Here is an 18,679-nt window from a genome sequence, read left to right as displayed (position 1 = left end):
TACCTTCAAAGAATAAGATAATGGTGGGAATGGCGGTGGGACATAACTTATAGACAATTAAGTTCATATAAGGCAGAATGTGAATAAAGCAAAGGAGAAGTCTGGCACAATAAAGGGAGGAGGATAGGATCAGATGAGGCTTCATAGAAGAAGAGGTAGCACTTGAACTCAGTCTTGAAGAGGGATTCAAGGGAAAGGCAGTGCAGTGTCAAGTACACTGGATTTCAAATCAAGTTCAAATAGAAAGAGATAATTGTGGGCTTCATATTTAGAAAACCACCAAGTGACATTATGTCATATTATATCTTTATTTTGTTGAACATTCCCAATTATATTTTAATCTGGTTCTGAATGTACCCAGAGTTTTGCAGGCTGCTTGTTCCACTTTGATATCTCTGTTCTAAGAGACTTTAGAGATCATTTAGTCTAATCCCTCATTGTTTACAAATGAGGCATCTGAGGCCCAGACAGGTTAAATGACTTACCCAAAGTCACACAGGAACTAAGTGACAGGCATGATTTTAACCCAGGTTTTCTGACTCCCAAGCTAAGGACTGGACTAGAAAATCTCTAAGGTCCCTTTCTAGCACCAAATCTTATGATCCTAAGACATAATTCTCAACTACAGTTCCTTATAATAACCCTGAGAATACATGAAACTCATCTGTGGCTAGACTTTGATGGGTCCCAGTGACTACAGGCTAGCATTCAACTAGTTCAATATGGTCTTCTCCCTAAAAGGAAGAGGAGAGAGAATTACAAAAAGACACCCTCAGCCTGATTTATGCAGCTCTAGGATCCAAGGCCAGAAAACTAAGGCAATGATGTACATACGAGAAGGGCTTTTTCCAGTTGGGCCCGCTGGGTCCTGATTGCTTCTTTCAGGCCTGTAATTTGTTTTTCAGCTTTCTCTTTTTCAAACCGGAAACGGTTCTGAAGGTGGGTTATATCAGCTTTGGAGAGGTCCATTTCTTGCTGCAGAGCCATGAGTTCACTTGTTTTTTTTATTAATTGTTCTTCACGTTCTGAGAGCTGAAGTCCTGGAATAAATTTTTAAGCAGGTTTAGCCTAGTGCCAGCCATGGGAATCTGGTACCAGTGGGAAGGATTACATAACTCAAGTTTCCTCAAATCCCTGCAATATGAAGCCCTTACATTAGTGCTTGTATATAGTTAATTTGGTTCTGCCACCAACTAGATACGTGACCTTGGGTAAGCCACTGTCTCTCTATGGATCTCAGGCTCCTCCTTCTATACAATGAGAGGGTTAGATGAAATGATTTCTTAAGTCCTTTCCAGCTCTCACATTATATATTCGTAATAGTGCTTGGCAGGTGTTGCAGTGGATAAAGTGCTGAGCACAGAGTCTGGAAGACCTGTTTAACCTCAGGCACTTGTTAGCTATGTGACCCTGGGCAAGTCACTTAACCTCTGTCTGCCTCAGTTTCTTCTTATCTGTAGAATGGGGATAATAATACTACATAACAGGGTGATTGTGAGGCTCAAATGAGATAATTGTAAAGCCTCGAGCACAGTACCTTACACAGAGTAAGTACTATATAAATGTTAGTTATTATTATTATTATTTTATGGTTCTAAGGTCCTTTTTAGCTCTAACATTTTATTGGTATGAAGTGTGCCAAGGTCCTTACTGCTTATGCTCTTATGCCAACTAATTGCTTTTTTTTTTTGGTGTGAGGGAGTTGGGAGGGGAGGCAATCTGAGTTAAGTGACTTGTCTAGGGTCACATAGCTAGTAAGTGTCTGAGGCTGGATTTGAACCCAGGCACTCCTGACTCCAGGGCCAGTGCTCTATCCACTGTACCACCTGGCTGCCCCAACTAACTGCTTTTTGAAGATGTGCACATTCTTTGCAGGGTACAACCTGCCCAGGTTTACCTTCCCATCATCTTACATCTAAAATGTCTAATCTATAAAGGGTCATCCTAGAAACCCCTAGAAGACATTTCAGACAGTATAGGGTATTTCAATCTCAAAGACCTAAGGGAGTTTATTGTAGCAGAAGAAACTTGACATGATGATGATCCTGTTTGGATTTATATGACAAAAACAGCCTTCTAAAAGATCTTCCTTAGAATCTGTAAGAATTTACTGAAAATCCAAGACTACTCACCAAGTCTAGGTCAGTTCTTAGTGAAATAAAACCATATTTTAATAAAGTAGCTGAGAAAGATAGAAAAAAGACATTCCTTCTCTCCTCAACCCCCCCCAGCCAAGATGGTCCTTGCATGACAGGCGTATATGGTCTATATCTGAAAAGCCTTTTCAACCTTGCAGAAACTGTCAATAGCTTGAGCTCCACTGGCAAAGCCTTCAAGAAACGAGGGTCAAGGCCATAACACAATGAAACATCAAAGTAAGAATTTTGTAGATGTGTGGTTTTTTCCTCTTACTAAATTAATAAAAAGTTGCAAAAGTGGAAAAGTGCTGTACTGGGGTCAGAGGACCTTAGTTTAAACCTTAGTTCGACCATATACTGTTTTGTCTGACCCTGGGCAAGTAACTGAACCCCTCAGGGCCTCAATTTCCTCATTTTTAAATGAGCAGGTTGGACTAAATATTTTCTAAGATCTCAAATAAAAATTTGTGAAAATGAAATTAATGGAAAGCCCTCAGATTACTCTTCTCCCTTAAGTGGTTCTTTTTCTTAAAAGGAACTGTTTTATGATCTATTAACATAGCACTAAATTAATCTTAGAATGGGGTCTTTATCTCCTTTTATATGTTCAAAACTCATACTTGTTCAAAAACCAACTCCTGTTGGTCGTTATGTAGGCTTGTATGAGTCATGTGGTAACACTTAACTGGTTTGGTTTAATGTCTTCTCCAAGGCTGCACTCCATTTTTCTTCTTCTTCCAGGGTCTTGACTCGCTCCTCTGTCAGTGTCACCTTTGAGATCACTTGTTCCAATTTGTTTTTTTGACTCTCCAACTCCCAATCCAGCAACTGCTTCTGATCTTTCAGTTTTGCTTTACAGGCTTCTAATTTTTCTTCTTCACCTTCTATTTCTTCCTGGATTTGATGAAGACGCTAAAAAGACAACGTTAAATTAATGAGGCTGGTGTAACAAAGAGTTCATGGAACTTAAGAGTTAGCAGATACCACAGATGCCATCTAGTTCAACCCAAGCAGCCATATGCTACCCACCCACCCATTATTTTTGAAGTTTTTTGAAACCAAGAATAGAACTTTGTTTGTCTCCATTAAGCTTCAATTTAATCAATTTAGCCCATTAACACTAGCCTGTTGAGAGCTTTCTGTATCTGGAGTTTGTCGCTCAAAATGTTAGTCAGCTATCACTCCAGGATAGATTCCTAGAGTACTCCATTACAGACCTCCTGATATGCAGTGACTCTAAGATTTCATGATATCAAAACCTGTTTTTAGCTCGTGTTCTCTTAGGAACAGGGAGTAGGGAATGGAGTAAAGTTAGTTATTAGTATCCTTTGCCCGGGTAGTTTTTTTTTACATTTTTGTGAAGTACATTTAAGAGACAGTGTGGCATAGTGGACAGAATGCTGAATCAAGAATAATAGCTACATGGTCCTCCACAAGTCATTTAACCTCCACGTGCCTCCAGGAATTCCTAGGACTTATCTAGCTAGGTTGTGATCTGCTTTGGTAAAGGCCAAGGAAGTTCCCTACACTGAGCAAAGCACAGATTCTTTGGGTACTCGTGTAATAGACAGTTATACTCCATCAACCCTCATTTACCACTTCTTCTTGTGCAAGTCTCAGTTTCCTCTCTTCAATCTCACTCTGAAGTACTTGTAGTTGTAACTGCTTCTTTTCTCCTTGTTCCTGGCATTCTTGAAGCTTCCTCTTCTGTTCACTGATGTCATCTTTCAGGCTGTCTCTCTCACTCAGCAACACAGTCTGATGTTGTGAAGTCAATTCCAGATCCTGTGTGTGAAGAGAAAGTTTCAGAACTAATCATGTACACAATGGTCAAAAGCAGAATACCTTCACTATGAAGTCACCTATTAAATTTTGACTAAACAAAATGATTTTTCAAAAGACAAACACTGTGGTGTAATGGAGAGAGCAGTGGACTTGAAGCCAGGAGATTATAGGTTCAAATTTCACCTCCAACACTTACTAGTTGTGTGACCTTAAGCAAATTACTAAGCTGCTGTACCTCAGTTTCCCCATATGTAAAACTGGAAGTACTATTTGTACTCCATTCTTTCACAGGACTGTAGGGAAAGTGCTCTGTAAATAGAAAAGTGCTTTAGAAATATTAAAACTATAAAGCTTAGAAACCTTTAATCACCACACTAAACATTATCAAGGCATACATTTTAATTCAACTGTACATTTGTTAAGAGTCTGCTATATCTATAGCCCTGTGTTAGGCACTATGTCAGATACAAAACTGCCAAATGTTGTCCCTGCCCAAAGGAGCTTACAGTCTAGTAGGGGACAATCAACTTAACTCTCTAGTCTTGTCTCATGCTACTCCCCATCACATATTCTAAGCCTTACCCAGAGCCTTGGGTTTGTGAGTTCTGGCTCTGCCACAAATTAAATTAGGCAAAGCACTTCCTTTCTCTGTCCTCAGTTTCCACAGCTGTAAAATGATAATAATAATCCCTTACTCTGCCTACCTTCTAGACTAATTGTCTATTGTGGAACTCATATAAGAAAATGTGTATGAAAAGTACTTTATAAAGTACAAAATATGAATGTTAAATTATTATTACTGTCTATTCTCTATGCATTATATGAAGGGTGAGTAGTGGCAAAATAAAAATGATTAACTTATTTAACTCAGTGGTTTAGATTTGATAGAATTAAAAAAAAAAGGAGCCAAGGCTGCTCATCTCTTGGGTTTGTGTTTCAATTAACTGTTCGATTTCAAAATTAAGATCCTACAACCACACTCGCAATTATACTCTAATAATTACCTGTTCTGTCAACTTCAACACATCTTGAACACCAATGAGTTCATCTTTTAGGGTGTCTAATTCTTCTCTTTTTTCTGGAACAAAGAATTTTTCTCTTTGTGAAACAGGAAATGCTTATTGAGGCTTTCAGGATAGCTGACTGTCACTGTTCCAATAAAAACACCCAGTCTAATAGTACTATTAGAATGTGTCCTTCTTAGATACAAACAATCAAACATTTATTAAGTACTTACTATGTGCCAGGCGTTGTGCAAAGTGCTGGAGGCACTGTGCTAAAATAAGAGACTCATTTTGGGGCATGCTTAGTATGGGGGTTTGTTTTGTTTGGCTATTCATATTTGATATGAGGGTTTTGTTTTTCTCTCTTCCTTTTGGGGAGAGGTTTTAGGATAAGAAGGGCCAAGGAAAGGATCAGCAAAATGGAAAAACAAGTAAATGAAGAAAAGGAGGTCAGTGAAGCATTTAAAAATGTATAGAACAAAAAGGAGGAAGTCAAAGAAGCAGACAAGCAGGACAGCTTTAAAAATATGTTCTATTTGTCGTTAAATTTGGAAGAAGAGGCAAATTAAACATGGTATAGATTTGCAGCTGTACATGCAATCCTCTTTTTTGGTTCTGCTTTAAGTATGGAAGTACTCCTCTTATGTGGTATGAAGTTCAGAATTAAAAAAACCAAACCAAACCAAACCAGTCCTTGTCATGACTGAAACTCAGATCCCTTAAACACTAGAGTGAATAATAGTTTGTCCTTCACTTCCATCCTTGTCCAAATGTCCAGACCATTGGTTTATTCCCAGTTGAGTTTTAGCTGTTCTAACTGTGGTCCCATGGAATCTGGTTTATTTAGTAATCCATCAATTATTGTCAGTTATTTGAGCTATGTAGCTATTTTATTATTTTTTAAAATTCAATTTTATCTTATCTTCAGTTCCAAATTATCTCCTTTCCTCTATCCCTTCTCCCACCTGTCTGAGAAGGCAAGAAAAACAAAACCCATTACAAATATGTATAGTCATGCAAAACAAATTCCTGCATTAGACAAGATAAAGAAGAACATATGCTTCAGTTTGCACTCTGAGTCCATTAGGTTTCACGTTTTATCATTAATTTATTAGAGGTGCAGTTGATCATTGTGTTGATCAGAGTCTTTCAAAATTGATTATCTTTATAATATTGTTGTCATTGTATAAATTGTTCTCATTTTGCTCACTTCAGTTTGCTTCAGTTCATACAAATCTCCTGAGTTTTTTCTGAAACCATTCTCTTCATTTTCTTTTTAATTAAAAACTTTTTTTTAAATTTATTTTTAGTTCCAAATTCTCTTCCTTCCTCTCATCCTTCCTCCATCCCATTGAGAAGGCAAGAAATACAGTATCTACTATACATATGAAGTCATGTAAAATAAATTTCCACATTAACCATACTGTGGAAAAAAACCAAGAGAAATAAAGAAAGTAAAGGAAAATATGCTTCAATCTGCACTCAGTGTCCATCACCTCTCTCTTGAGCTGGACAGCATTTTTTATCATGAGTCCTTTGGAATTATTGATCATTGCATTGATGAGAGAAGCTAAGCTTTTCACTGTTTAGTAGTATTACAATATTGCTGTTACTGTGTACAGAGTTCTCCTGGTTCTGCTTACTTCGCTCTGTATCAGTTCATATAAATCTTCCCAAATTTTTCTGAATCCATCCCCCTAGTTATTTCTTTTAGCACAATAGTATTCCATCACAATCATCTACCAGAACTTGTTCAGTCATTCCTCAATTGATGGGTATCTGCTCAGTTTCCAATTCTTTGTCCCCACAAAAGGAGCTGCTATAAATATTTTTGTACAAGTAAGTCCTTTTTCTCTTCCTTTGATCTCTCTAGGGTACTGACATAGTACTGGTATTGCTGGGTCAAAGGGTATACAGAATTTAACAGCTTTTTGGGCATAGTTCCAAGTTGCTTTCCAGAATGGTTGAAGTAGTTCACAGCTCCACCAACAGTGAGTACATTGGTATACCTATTTTCATACATCCCATCCAGTATCAAATGCCTTTTTAGTGACAGAATATCACCCCTGACCAGAGTCAGTATACAAAAAGGACATTTTCTAATACTGGTCTCATTTATGACACAATGTTACTATAGAGGTAGTTGAGTAAAAAAAAACTTCATGTTAAAGAGTATCAGTAATTAAATTAACATTTGTAGATGGTATAACTGTTTAATTTTCTTAATAAATAATAACATTTATATAGCATTTTCAGGTTTAGAAAGTGTGTTCTTTATACCAACCCTTTGAGGTAGATTCCAGTATTACAGAGGTAAGATAACATCTTATAGATGAGGACTTGTGACTTGGAGAAATGAAATTGCTCACACTAGCTATCTGGTAGTAAGTTCTTGAAATCGTAGTGTAGTCTATACCCTTTTCTACTACTCAAGCACTATCACTACAGAATGGGAAAGAGAACCACTTAGACTATAGGCTATTTTGTATTTGTATCTATCTCATCATTAAGTATGGCCAAAAAATTTATAAACTAGTGGCCAACCTTCTGGTGATGAATGAAACTTTCCATATTTTTTTTTAATTTGCATATTTTAACACCAAAAAATTCCACTCTCTGTCATTTGAAGAGATATATTTTTTGAAGACAATTTCAAATCAATACAACAAGCGTTAAGTATCCATTATGTACAAGGTTCTGTGCTAGATATCAAAATAAATTATCTGCACCCAGAGAAAGAACTGATATTGTTTGAATACAGACTAAAGCAAGATATTTTTCACTTTCTTTTATTCTTTTTCTTTTATTCGAGTCTTCTTGCACAAAATGACTAATATGAAAATGTTTTACGTGACTGCAGATGTACAACCTATATCTGATTGTTTATTGTCTCAGGGAGGGAGCAGAAGAGGAAGGGAGGGATAGAATTTGGAACTCAAAACTTTAAAACTTTAAAAAATGTTAAAAATTTGTTTTAACATGTAATTGGGGGAAAATAAAATACATTAAATTAAATTCTAAGTATACCTACAACATGTCTCTGATCTTTTAGTCTATTCACTCTGTCAGAAAAGGAAATGAAATTAATCTGGCATGACATTCTTGATGAAGCTATGCCAGTGCTCTTGGTGATTACCCCTTCCTTTTTAGGACTCTTAGAAAATGTAAGCCTCAAACACTCTGAAGATATCCCCTAGTCATTTTTTGCCTACCTTGTAGGTGCTCTTGCATGTTGGCAATATCTTTGTGCAAGGAGAGCTTGTCTCTGTTTAGCTGGTCTACTTCCTGCTGCAGTTTTCTGACATCCAGCTCCACCTTTTCTAAGTTAGACATTGCTATTCTGCTGCTATCTTCTGTAGCTGCTAACACTCTACCAAGAATGGAGAGAAACTCAAAAATAGACACAACATCAAACAGGCAAAAAAAGCATTTTGCATATATTACACTTTATCAATGTGCAATTATGAAGGCTAAAGAGGATTCTCCATCCTTACAGCAGCATCTGTAGAGTGGGAAGAGCATCATATTAACAACAGGCAGGTCTAGGTCTAGCTCTGCCACAGATTTGCTGTGTGATCTCAAGCAAGTCCCCTTCCCTCTGTAGGGCTTGGCTTCCTTACCTATGAAATGAAGAGGGTTGGATTACATGATATCAAAAGTCTTCTTTCCTTCCAGTCCTGATACTCTACATTCGAACATTCTGTACCTTCCTGAGTTAACATTCTAGGTGTTATATTCTAAGGTCTAGCTCTAATAGCCTATGAATATTTACTTCAAGAGTGATTCTACTGTACACTTTCTTTAGGCTGGAGAGCAACAACAACAATAGAAGTTCACATTTATATAGCATTTTTGGGCTATTTTAGTGCTTTTTACTTTTAATATATTAGAGGAAGGAACAAGCTTATGAGGAAGGTAGCATAAGTAATATTGTCCCTTTTAACACATGAGGAAACTAAAATTCAGACTAGGGCAGTGACTTGCTTCAGTAGCTAAGGAAACAGAGTCAAGAATTGAACAGAAGTCTTTGACTCTAAGACCAATGGATGTAATGGAGAGAGTGCTGGATCTGGAGTCAGGATGAGCTAAGTTCAAATTATTATCTGTGTGACCTTGGTCAAAATTACTCAATTTCTGTCAACTTCAGTTGACAGACTTTCAATTGCAACACCTGTAAAATGGGGATATAGCAAGAGTATCTACCTTCCCAAAGTTGTGAGGATAACATGAAATAAGATTTGTAAAGGACTTTCTAAATCTTAAAGCACTATATATAAAGGCTAGCTATTACTTCTACTGTTAATACTATTATTGTTGTTGTTGTTGTTATTGTGACTATTACTATTGCCATTTTACCAGACTGAAAGGTTCACTAAACCAAACCTCAGGAAGATTCACTAAACCAAAACCTTGTAAAGCCATACCAACACAAAATTTTCCAGAGGGTGTATATACAGCAGTATGAAGAGAGGTCTACTAGAAAAATGACCATACTTGGGGGTGTTCCCTAGCTCTCCAGAAATGCTCTTCATGATTTCCTCATTCCTTCTCTCACCTTTTGGCTTGCTCCAACTTTTTCTCCAAACTTTCACAGTTCTCTTCAAGATCTTCTTTTTCCTCATTCAAAGCTTCCACATTGGTCTGCAATGTGGATATTTCCAATGTCAGCTGGCTGATTTCTTGTTTCTCCTTTTCCAGAAGCTGTCTTTGCCACTCAACTTCTTCCTTCTGGCACTGGGCTGCGCGTTGCAGTTTCTCCAATTCCACTTTTTCCTAGTGGAGAGGATGTGCAACATTAGACAGCTCAAAGGAACCAAAGGGATGCAGTTTTCAGAGGCCGGGTCAACCAGATTTTTTACCTCTAGCAATTCAATTTGTGTCTTCTCTAGCTCAGTCACTTTTTGGTTACGTTGCACTTTTAGGATCTGCAGCTCATTGTTTTCACGTTGCAACTTGTCCATAAAATTTTTCATCTCTAATATTCAGAAACAGGGTAAAGAACAACATAGATTAGAGAATGTTAGACCACATGGACCACAGGCTACAGAATTAGAGAATGTTCAGCTAGAAGAGATCTTAGTACTAGAATAGATCTTGGAATATGAAATATTAGAATGCAGATATTTAGGACGCTGATCACAAAATGTTAGAATTGAATTTTTGTAGATAAGCCCAATGAGATAAAATGCCAAGACCCAAGGTTGCACAACAAACAAATGGAGATATTAACAATCACACCTACTTCTTCAGATTCCCTGTTCTGTGTGTTTTCTACCACACTGCCCATGATTACAGCTATTTAAATGTACCTGTTTTATGTCTAGATATTTGTTCTAGAAGTTCTTGAAGGACTTCCTCTTCTTTTTTAACTTCCTGTTTAGTGAGTGAGAGTTGTGTTTTCTTTTCACTTATTTGGACATTCAATTCTCCTTTCTGAAAACTCAGTTCTTCCAGAATAGACTTTATTTCCTGCAAAAACATTGCAGCAATGGTAGGTGGGGAGAGGAGAAAAAGAAGATTATTTATGATGAGAAGTTCCTTTAAGGTAAGGCCTACTCGTGAATGGACACTAAAATTTTATCATTTTTTCAACCTGTAAACTCCTCAAAGACAAAGATTATTCTTTCTTCCTTGATACTTTGATGATTTTCTATGGACAAGACCATATCATATAGGTACTTGTGGGTACAGAGATGAATAAGGAAGTGGATACACAACCTTAATATTAAAGAACATACTATAAAAAACTTAGAAATAGATTATATATCCCTCACAGTTGGGGGTAGGAGGTGAATTCTTAACCAAACAAGAAACAGAAGAAATTATAAAACTGGGAACTATGCCCAGAAAGCTGTTAAATTCTGTATACCCTTTGACCCAGCAGTACCTCTACTATGTCAGTACCCCAAAGAGATCAAAGAAAGAGAAAAAGGACTTATTTGTACAAAAATATTTATAGCAGCTCCTTTTGTGGGGACAAAGAATTGGAAACTGAGCAGATACCCATCAATTGAGGAATGACTGAACAAGTTCTGGTAGATGATTGTGATGGAATACTATTGTGCTAAAAGAAATAACTAGGGGGATGGATTCAGAAAAATTTGGGAAGATTTATATGAACTGATACAGAGCGAAGTAAGCAGAACCAGGAGAACTCTGTACACAGTAACAGCAATATTGTAATACTACTAAACAGTGAAAAGCTTAGCTTCTCTCATCAATGCAATGATCAATAATTCCAAAGGACTCATGATAAAAAAATGCTGTCCAGCTCAAGAGAGAGAAGTGATGGACACTGAGTGCATATTAAAGCATATTTTCCTTTACTTTATTTCTGATGATGTAAAAAAAAAGACACCAATAAATTGTACTTTAAAAAGAAAAAAAAAAGAATGAATAAAGCACAGTTCCTATTTTCATACAGTTCACTGTCTAGTATGTACGGGGTTGGGGAGTGGGGAAGGGGATGGATAACAGATATTCAAGTAGAACTGGAATACTGTAAATGCAAAGGACAGCCCCAAACAAAGGACTTTTGAGATGTATGAGAGGAAGAGCTCAGTTCCCATAGGAGGACTGGGGGTCTGTAGTAAATACTGTATCAATTTATTATTCTGGAAATCAAGGAAAGGGCAGAGATGTGTAACTGATAAGAATGATATGGATAATCTATTCATCATGTCCATGTCTTGAACAAGCTGAAAGGGACCCTAGAAAACACAATGTTAGAAATAGGATGTTACAACTACAGGAGAACTTAGAATGTTTGAATACAAAATGTCAGAACATAGCACAAAATATTAAAGATGGATTTTACAGATGAGGAAGTAGAGGCCCAGAGAAGAAAGGTGATAGAATATTCTGGCTGAAAACACTTTGCATGAGTTAAAACTCTAGGATTCTATAGTACACAGTTTTAAAAGAAACAAATGAAAATACCTAAAGTAAATTCAGTACATGATACTGTGCTTCTTAGAAGAAAACTGTAAAAAGATGTGTCTAAAGACCTACCCTAAGTTGATTCCGTTTCTCTGTCACTTCTGTTTCCCCTAAGTCAAGGGCTTCTTGGAGGTCAGCTTTTGCCTTTATTACACTTGCTTGTAACAAATGTAGCTCTTCCTTCTTATGAGTTAAATGCATGTCCAAGACCAACATCTCCTGTTGCTGGGCTGCTATCTACAAGGCAGGAAAGGAGTAAAGGCATTTAAAATCCAATAAGGGTTAGCAAATTCAACCTCTATTGGCAGAGCCATCAGTCATGTACATAAAACTGAGGTAGTCACTCTGACTACCTCAACTACCAACTATATTGTTGCTACAAGAATCAGGTACCTTACAGCCAGGTAATGACTTAGGTAGCTTGGTTAGACGGAAGAAACCCATAGCTCAGAAACATACAAATAACATTAAATCCTCCAAAGTCACCAAGAAAATTGGTGGCAGTCAGTCTGGCAGAGTGGAAAGAATGCTGAATTGGGAGTCAGGATATCTGGATTTTAAGGCTCAATGACACATTAATGATCTTTGCAGTCTCAGGTAAGATAACATCATATTTGGGCTGTTTATTCATTATAAAATAAGGAGGTTGAATTAAATGATCCTTACTTTTCCATTTGGAACAATCTCTAGTCAAAAGTCTCTTCCACCTCTAACATTTTTGACTACACTGAGTAGACCCTGCTCTTTCCCCCTTACATATATCGCTTTGGTCACTCTCTATGTCTGTTGTAACCTAACTTATCTGTATTAAAATGTAAGCTGGCCTATATTGTGATCTGACCTGCACTCCCTTTAGAGATGGCCTGTCCAAAAGATGAGTATCCTGAGGTCTGTCATACATTAAAAATGAAAAACAAATACATCCATCTTAATGGTGTTTCAGCTGCTAACATTTTGTGCAACACAAATGCTGTTACATTGGCTAAGTGTAGATACATGTCAGACATGTAGCAGAGGTTTCTAATAGCAGACATTATAGCTGATGTTTCTATAGTTCTATTCACAAAATCCTTTCCTAACAGACCTATGAGGTAAAGGCTCAAGGATTATTTTTCCCATTTTATGGATGAAGAAAATTGTGACTCAGAAAGGTGCATGACTTGGAGCTTGACTGCCTTCAAGTCCTATGAGATAGGTTTCAGAACAGTGAAGATGATATTTCCAAAGTATAGTTTAAAATCAACACATACCTGATTCTTCACCTTTTCTAGCTTAGCTTTTTTAGTGTGAAGATGTTCAGGCCCATTGACGACTTGAAGATGACCTTCGTTACCATCTTCAGCAGCTTCTGGGCCTGTCTGCAGCCTCTGAAGTCTATAAAATTCAATAACCATTTAAGTTGGTCCTTCAGAAAGTGTGCCCAATATCCTGAAATAGCTAAGAGTGATTCACCATCCTAACTCTCTAGCTTTATCTTCCATTTTGCCCTAGTTACTAAAAGCTATGGGTAAAATAGATCACTTCCCCATCCTCCATGTGAGTATGGAAGATACTTAATGTTTGTAATACTGATTTACTCACCCTTCAATCAATTTTTCTATTTTATGACTTAAAGAGCAGAAGTCAGGGTCTCTTGTAACCATGACTTGGTTGATTTCTTTCAAGATTTCTTGCTGTTCGGGCATGTTCTGCCTGAAGTCCCTTCTATCAACCTGAAGGGATCTAGAATACATTAATATCTATTAATTTGGAGGCAGGACTTCATTGTTTTTATATCCCTTCAGGGCCTAGCAAATAATAAGTACTTAAAATATATTCAAGTGTTAACAAATATTTGTTCAGTTGAATTTTGTCTTTTTTTTTGAAAGTATACCATAGTATTATTTGATCTATCCTACAGTATGATATTGCCTGGAACCAAATCGCTTTCATTTATTTAACCCCATAAGTATTTGCTGTACTGATTCAAAAGTACCTTAGCTGCTGATCTGCTTTTACTAGCTTGACAGCTGTCTCCTGGGCTCTGTGCTCTAACTCTTGTGCATCCAGCTCTGCCCGTGACAAGTGCTTCTTGACCTCACTGTACCTCTGAATAGTATCTTTGGTCTAGAAAAGAAACTGTCATTAAAACAAGCCAGTTAAGTGGCACAGAAATGATTACCCAACTTCCTCTGAGTGTAGTTTTGCTGAACCATGGATGCTACGTTAATAACCAGGGGCACACTTAAAGAGTAGAAATAGCAAGGAAAGCAAGAGATTGTGAGTCTCGCTCTGTCATTTGGTAGCTGTGTGACTATGTGCAAGCCACTTCACCTGTAAAATGGTGAAAACGATGATTCGAGCACTCTACCCACTTTATAATAAAGCCCTTCTCCTGCAATGCCTCCTTATGGTAAGGTGATCAGCCAGGGTATTCACAGGCAAGGCTGATAGAATGCACATCTTGGCATGTCCTACTACCAAGCTGCAAAAGCTTTAAGGTATGGGTTCAGGCTGGCTCATCGGCAGGGGGTCACCCACTCAGTGAAGAATTGTATTAGCCAGAGTCATTTGTGAAAGAGGACACTAAGATGAAGAGCAGTTCTGAGCTGCATCATGGCAGAAGGTGCCTTTTATGTCATACTTGACATATGATTTCAGTGGTTCTCCCAGTGAGGAAAACCCACGTTACAAAAGAAGACTGGCACGACAATTAACTAATGGATCTTTCAAAGTAAATCAAGGTAACTTTTTTCACAGGATTCTGAGCAAAGTGTTCTGCAAACTATAGAGTATTATATAAATATGAGCTATTGTTAAACAAGGTAAACAAGATCCTTTCTTCTTTGCTTAATAGATGGTGTGTGTGTGTGTGTGTGTGTGTTTGTGTGCTCGAGTGTTGGACTTCTTTTTGTTCAGTTCTGATTCTTTGTGACCCCATTTGGGGTTGTCTTGGCAAAGATACTGGACTAGTTTGTCATTTCCTTCTCCAGCTCATTTTACAGATGAGGAAGCTGAGGCAAATAGGTTTAAGTGACTTGCCCAGGGTCATACAGCTACTAAGTATCTAAGGCCAGATTTTTAACTCAGGAAGACGAGTCTTCCTGATTCTAGGCCTGGCATTCTATCCACTTTGCCACCTAGCTGCCCTTTGACTCTCTTCTAATAACTGGCAAAGGGTAGAGTCTTGTTCATCTTTGTATTTCTTTCAGTTCCTAGCACAAGCATATAGTAGGCACTTTATGATTTATGTTTCTAAAACAGTTTTTATGGCTAGAAAATGCTTTCTTTACATTATCTTATTTGAACCTTACAACAATCAATCTTGAGAGGAGAGGGTACTAGTGTCCCTACTCCCATTTTACAGAGGAAAAAAATGGAGGCTCAGGAATGTGAATGATTTGCCCACGATTAGTAAGTAGGAAAGTTGAGACTTAGTTAGACTCAATAGAATCAGAGCCGAACAGGACTTTAGGTTACCTCATTCAACCTCCTCATTTGACAGAGGCCTCGAGGAGTTAAATGACTTGATCAAGATCACAGAGGTAGTAACTAGTGGCAGAACTGGGATTTAAACCCAGGCTCTCCGATTCCAGGTCCAGCATGCTTTCCACATCACCACACTGCCTCCCTCCAAAATTTGTTGCTTTAAGGAAAATTTAAATACTTCTCAGTGAAAGACAGAAGGACCCGGGCTCAAATGCCACACTTAACAGAACTGGTGTCACCATGGGCAAATCACTGAAGCTCCAGGAGTCTCAGTTTCTTCATCTGTTAAATGAAAGGGATGGACTAGATGACCTCTAAGGTTTGTTCTAGTTTTAGATCCATAATTTTATGAAATTATTTAAAGGACATTTATTTTAAAAGACATTTAATAAAAATACTTCTTATAGTAGTAAAAGTTTATCTCACTTGATCCTTGCAATGATTCTGGGAGGTAGAGATCATGGCTATTATTCTCCGTGATGTATAGGATGAGGAAATTGAGGTCTAGAGATGTTAAGTGATTTGCTCAAAGCCACAACTAATTAATGTCAAATAGGATTCTTTTGACTTTAAATCCAGTGGTTTTCTACTAAACCACAGTTGTCTATTCCTATGCATAAATAGATGAAAAAGTGGTTTCATCATTGGGTTCTTGTCTGGTATAGAGGGCCAACATATGAAAGATGTTTACAGCCAATGAAGTGAGAATCTTTAACAATGTTAACTATAATTACCTTCCTTTGTAACTTTTAAACTTTAGGTTATTAGCAGCAGTATCACAAATGAGCTCAACAGTCCTGTAAGCACATACAAGAAAAGCTAAGCTTTTCACTGAATAGGGCTCAAGTAAAACTGGCTTTTGCCAATTGAAGTCAACCTCTTATGTTTTTCATACACAGTACCCCACCTCCCACCTCTATGCATTTGAACTGGCTTTCCCTGTGCCTAGAATGTTTTTTCTCATCACCTTTAACTCTTAGCTTCCTTGACTTCCTTCAAAACTCATCTCAAGTCCCTTTCATCTAAGATTACCTTCTATTTATACTATATATATCTTGTATGCACATAGTTAATTTCATATCATCTCCCTCTTAAGTTCCTTGGGAGTAGAGATTATGTTTCTGCCTTTCTTTGTATCTATCCCTAACATTTAGCACAGTGCTAAGCACAGACTAAGTGCTTTATATTTAAGAAATGCTGATTGATACATTGACTCTGAATTAGATTAAAACTCAGAAGGAGTTACAACTGGAAAGGCCCTTAAAGATCCCCTAGTCCAAACCCTCATTTTACACTGAGCCCCAGAGAAGGGAAGTGTCTTGCTTAGTGAGTAGTCAATAGAGCATTTGAACTCAAACCCTTTGACTCTATATGTGGAGTTCTTTCAATTATACCCTGCTGCTCATTGGCTATGTGGGGAGGTAAACAGGAAGCTGATTTAGCAAAAGCAACGATCATATTTTAATTCTTTCACAGGAGAGGCAGAATAAAGTATAAGCAAAGTGGGCAGGAACCTATGCACAACAAGAAGAGGGAGCAGCAAGGGACTTTTTTTAATGTGACTTCTTAAAATAGTTTTTAAAATCCATGATTTCATTATCATGGGTACTTTTCCCACTAATAAACATCACAACATCTTAATACTTTATTTGATGATTTCCTAAGTTACTGTGGCCAAAAGTTCATTAGCCAGTGGCCAACCCTCTTGTAATGAGTCTTTTTAAATCCTCAGGCTAGCCCTTTGTGTGATAGGCACATTGTACCATTTCTGGTCCTTAGAGCCTTTCCAGCTTGGGCAAGATTTGTTAGAACTTATACTATGCTAGTATACCCTTAATGAGATACTGAGGAAGACTTAAGTAGAAGTTTGTTTTTTAATAAAAGCACATATTTTTTAATGCCAGAAAATCCGGATGACAAAAAAGGATTTATTTTGGGATAAGTCAGGTCAGGTATGTTTTACTGATGGCTCAAAGCTTCTGATGGATACATAGGTATTCACATCAGGCTTTCCATTTTCAGACCCTGATAGGAGTGTACAAATTCTTTGTCCCAATTTTTCCTTGTAGGCCTTTGCTAATTTCAACAGCAGAAACATGGTGATAACTTCACCAAGAGTGTGACCTAGGACAAGTCCCTTTCCTTCTTTAAATCTCAGTTTCTTCGTCTGTGAAAATGAAGGGTTTGGACTAGACAGTCTCAAAGCTCCCTTTTAGCTCATAGTCCATAATTCTACTATGGAGAGTCAGACTTCTAAGCGATTTTTAAAATCTTTAGAAAGTTAAGTTTTTTTACAACATCTGACAAATTGCTTACAATATATGCCTTACATAAAAATGATAATGATAATAATGATAGTGAACATAAACATTCAGGAGGTGAAGGACCAAAATGCCTTCAGTTCCATTACTAGTCATATGTAGCCTAGCTAAAGGATAGTAAAAGAAATAATGCAAACAAATCAACCTTTGGGATCCTCAAAATCCCTAGAGTCAATGGCTACGAGCTTTCTGGCTTAAGCTATCCTGCACAAGAAGTAAGGCAAAGACATACTTTCTCTTTTGTGTTGGAAAGTTCAGTTTCAGCCTCAGCTAGGAGTCGATCTGCTTCTCTGAGCTCTGCCCGACGTTTCAAAAGAGTTGATTCAATGCACCCAATTTCATCTACAATTTGGTTGTGGTGTTTGGAAGATGCACGTATTCCTACTTCAGTAACAAGACTGTCACTACGTCCTTCAATGAAATCCCTCAAAAGAAAAAAATAAATGAAGACAAATAATTGGAAGGATAGTCACTGTTCATGGTTGAGCTTCGTTAATATGCTATAAAAGACAATAAAAGTTAAATTAAGGTACAGACAGTATTATAACAATCATTACTTTAAAAGGCAGACAAAATAAAGCAAAATTTATTAGGAAGGTCTAGCATCTCAAGGAAAATTTTTAAGAAGTAGGAATGAAGGGGGAATTAATACTTCTAGACATTAATTAAAGTATAAATCAGTAACCATCAAAAGTAAATAGTACTGGCAAAAAAAATTAGACATTAGAACAGATGAGAAAAGCAGGAATTAGAAACAACTAAACCTAATAGCTCAGTGTTCAATAAACCTATGCACAAAAATTACTTAGGGAAGGACTCCCTATTCAATAAGAACTGCTGGGGAAATGGAAACAGTTTGGTAAAACCAAACCAGTATCTTACACTATATGCCACAATAAGTTAGGACATGTGACCTAAATGGAGAAAGTGATATCGGGGAAAAAAAATGAGGTAAAGAGAAAGAAACTCTCTTTTACAACTGTAGGCAGGGGAAGAATTCTTAATCAAAAAGAAAATAGAGATG

General features: G+C 37.2%; 1 protein-coding gene across 7 annotated transcripts in view; it reads right to left on the bottom strand.

Moving 5' to 3' along the window:
- LOC114046953 (centriolin-like) overlaps positions 1–18,679 on the bottom strand; it is a 94,212-nt gene that overhangs the window by 16,835 nt on the left and 58,698 nt on the right. For 6 of the 7 annotated variants that reach the window (XM_027867601.1, XM_027867600.1, XM_027867596.1 and 3 more), the window contains exons 26-38: positions 17,888–18,080; positions 13,842–13,972; positions 13,448–13,588; positions 13,117–13,240; positions 11,939–12,103; positions 10,237–10,396; positions 9,787–9,902; positions 9,483–9,700; positions 8,140–8,297; positions 4,928–5,001; positions 3,735–3,923; positions 2,825–3,050; positions 835–1,040 (exon numbers count right to left, since the gene is read on the bottom strand). In XM_027867601.1, the coding sequence (XP_027723402.1) occupies positions 835–1,040; positions 2,825–3,050; positions 3,735–3,923; positions 4,928–5,001; positions 8,140–8,297; positions 9,483–9,700; positions 9,787–9,902; positions 10,237–10,396; positions 11,939–12,103; positions 13,117–13,240; positions 13,448–13,588; positions 13,842–13,972; positions 17,888–18,080 (2,101 nt within the window). The remainder of the gene's footprint in view (positions 1–834; positions 1,041–2,824; positions 3,051–3,734; positions 3,924–4,927; positions 5,002–8,139; positions 8,298–9,482; positions 9,701–9,786; positions 9,903–10,236; positions 10,397–11,938; positions 12,104–13,116; positions 13,241–13,447; positions 13,589–13,841; positions 13,973–17,887; positions 18,081–18,679) is intronic. The other variant, XM_027867599.1, reaches the window with a different exon arrangement.

The sequence above is a fragment of the Vombatus ursinus genome, unplaced genomic scaffold, assembly GCF_900497805.2.
Source record: "Vombatus ursinus unplaced genomic scaffold, bare-nosed wombat genome assembly UNPS02014786.1, whole genome shotgun sequence".
Classification (NCBI taxonomy): Eukaryota; Metazoa; Chordata; class Mammalia; order Diprotodontia; family Vombatidae; genus Vombatus; species Vombatus ursinus.
Note: the sequence above shows the minus strand (reverse complement) of the source record. Positions and strands in the feature narration are given on the sequence as shown.